Genomic DNA, 655 nt, shown 5'->3' on the forward strand with positions numbered 1-655 from the left:
ACTTCTCCTATTACTCCTGTAACTCCTGTTACTCCCGTTACTCCTCCTATTACTCCTGTTACTCCCGTTACTCCTTCTATTACTCCTGTTACTCCCGTTACTCCTCCTATTACTCCTGTGACTCCTGTTACTCATGTTACTCCTTCAATTACCCCTGTTACTTCTATTATTCCTGTTACTTCTATTACTTCTCCTATTACTCCTGTTACTCCTCCTGTTCATATGACCTGAGAACATGAGTCTGAATCACTCGCCATGTTGCAGATGAGGTTCGCCACGTGTGAGCTCGTAGCGGCCCCGAACTTCACAGTGAAGGGGACGATCTACTTCAGACAGAACGCTTCCTACGACACCACAGTCATCACAGGCACCGTAGAGGGTGTGTATAGTGTGTTGTGTGGTGCAGGGTGTTATGTATAGCGCCCTGTGTGGTGCAGGGTGTTATGTGTAGTGTCCTGTGTGGTGCAGGGTATTATGTGTAGCGCCCTGTGTGGTGCAGGGTGTTATGTGTAGTGTCCTGTGTGGTGCAGGGTATTATGTGTAGCGTCCTGTGTGGTGCAGGGTGTTGTGTGTAGCGCCCTGTGTGGTGCAGGGTGTTGTGTGTAGCGCCCTGTGTGGTGCAGGGTATTATGTGTAGCGTCCTGTGTGGTGCAGG

General features: G+C 49.9%; 1 protein-coding gene across 1 annotated transcript in view; it reads left to right on the plus strand.

Moving 5' to 3' along the window:
• Positions 1-264: 264 nt before the first annotated feature.
• LOC108675659 (superoxide dismutase [Cu-Zn]) overlaps positions 265-655 on the plus strand; it is a gene marked incomplete at its 5' end in the record, with an annotated part of 1,696 nt that continues 1,305 nt past the window's right edge. Inside the window, 1 exon segment of the mRNA XM_018163687.1 lies at positions 265-379. Within this exon segment, the coding sequence (XP_018019176.1) occupies positions 265-379 (115 nt within the window).

Source organism: Hyalella azteca, unplaced genomic scaffold (genome assembly GCF_000764305.2).
Source record: "Hyalella azteca isolate HAZT.00-mixed unplaced genomic scaffold, Hazt_2.0.2 contig5147, whole genome shotgun sequence".
Classification (NCBI taxonomy): domain Eukaryota; kingdom Metazoa; phylum Arthropoda; class Malacostraca; order Amphipoda; family Hyalellidae; genus Hyalella; species Hyalella azteca.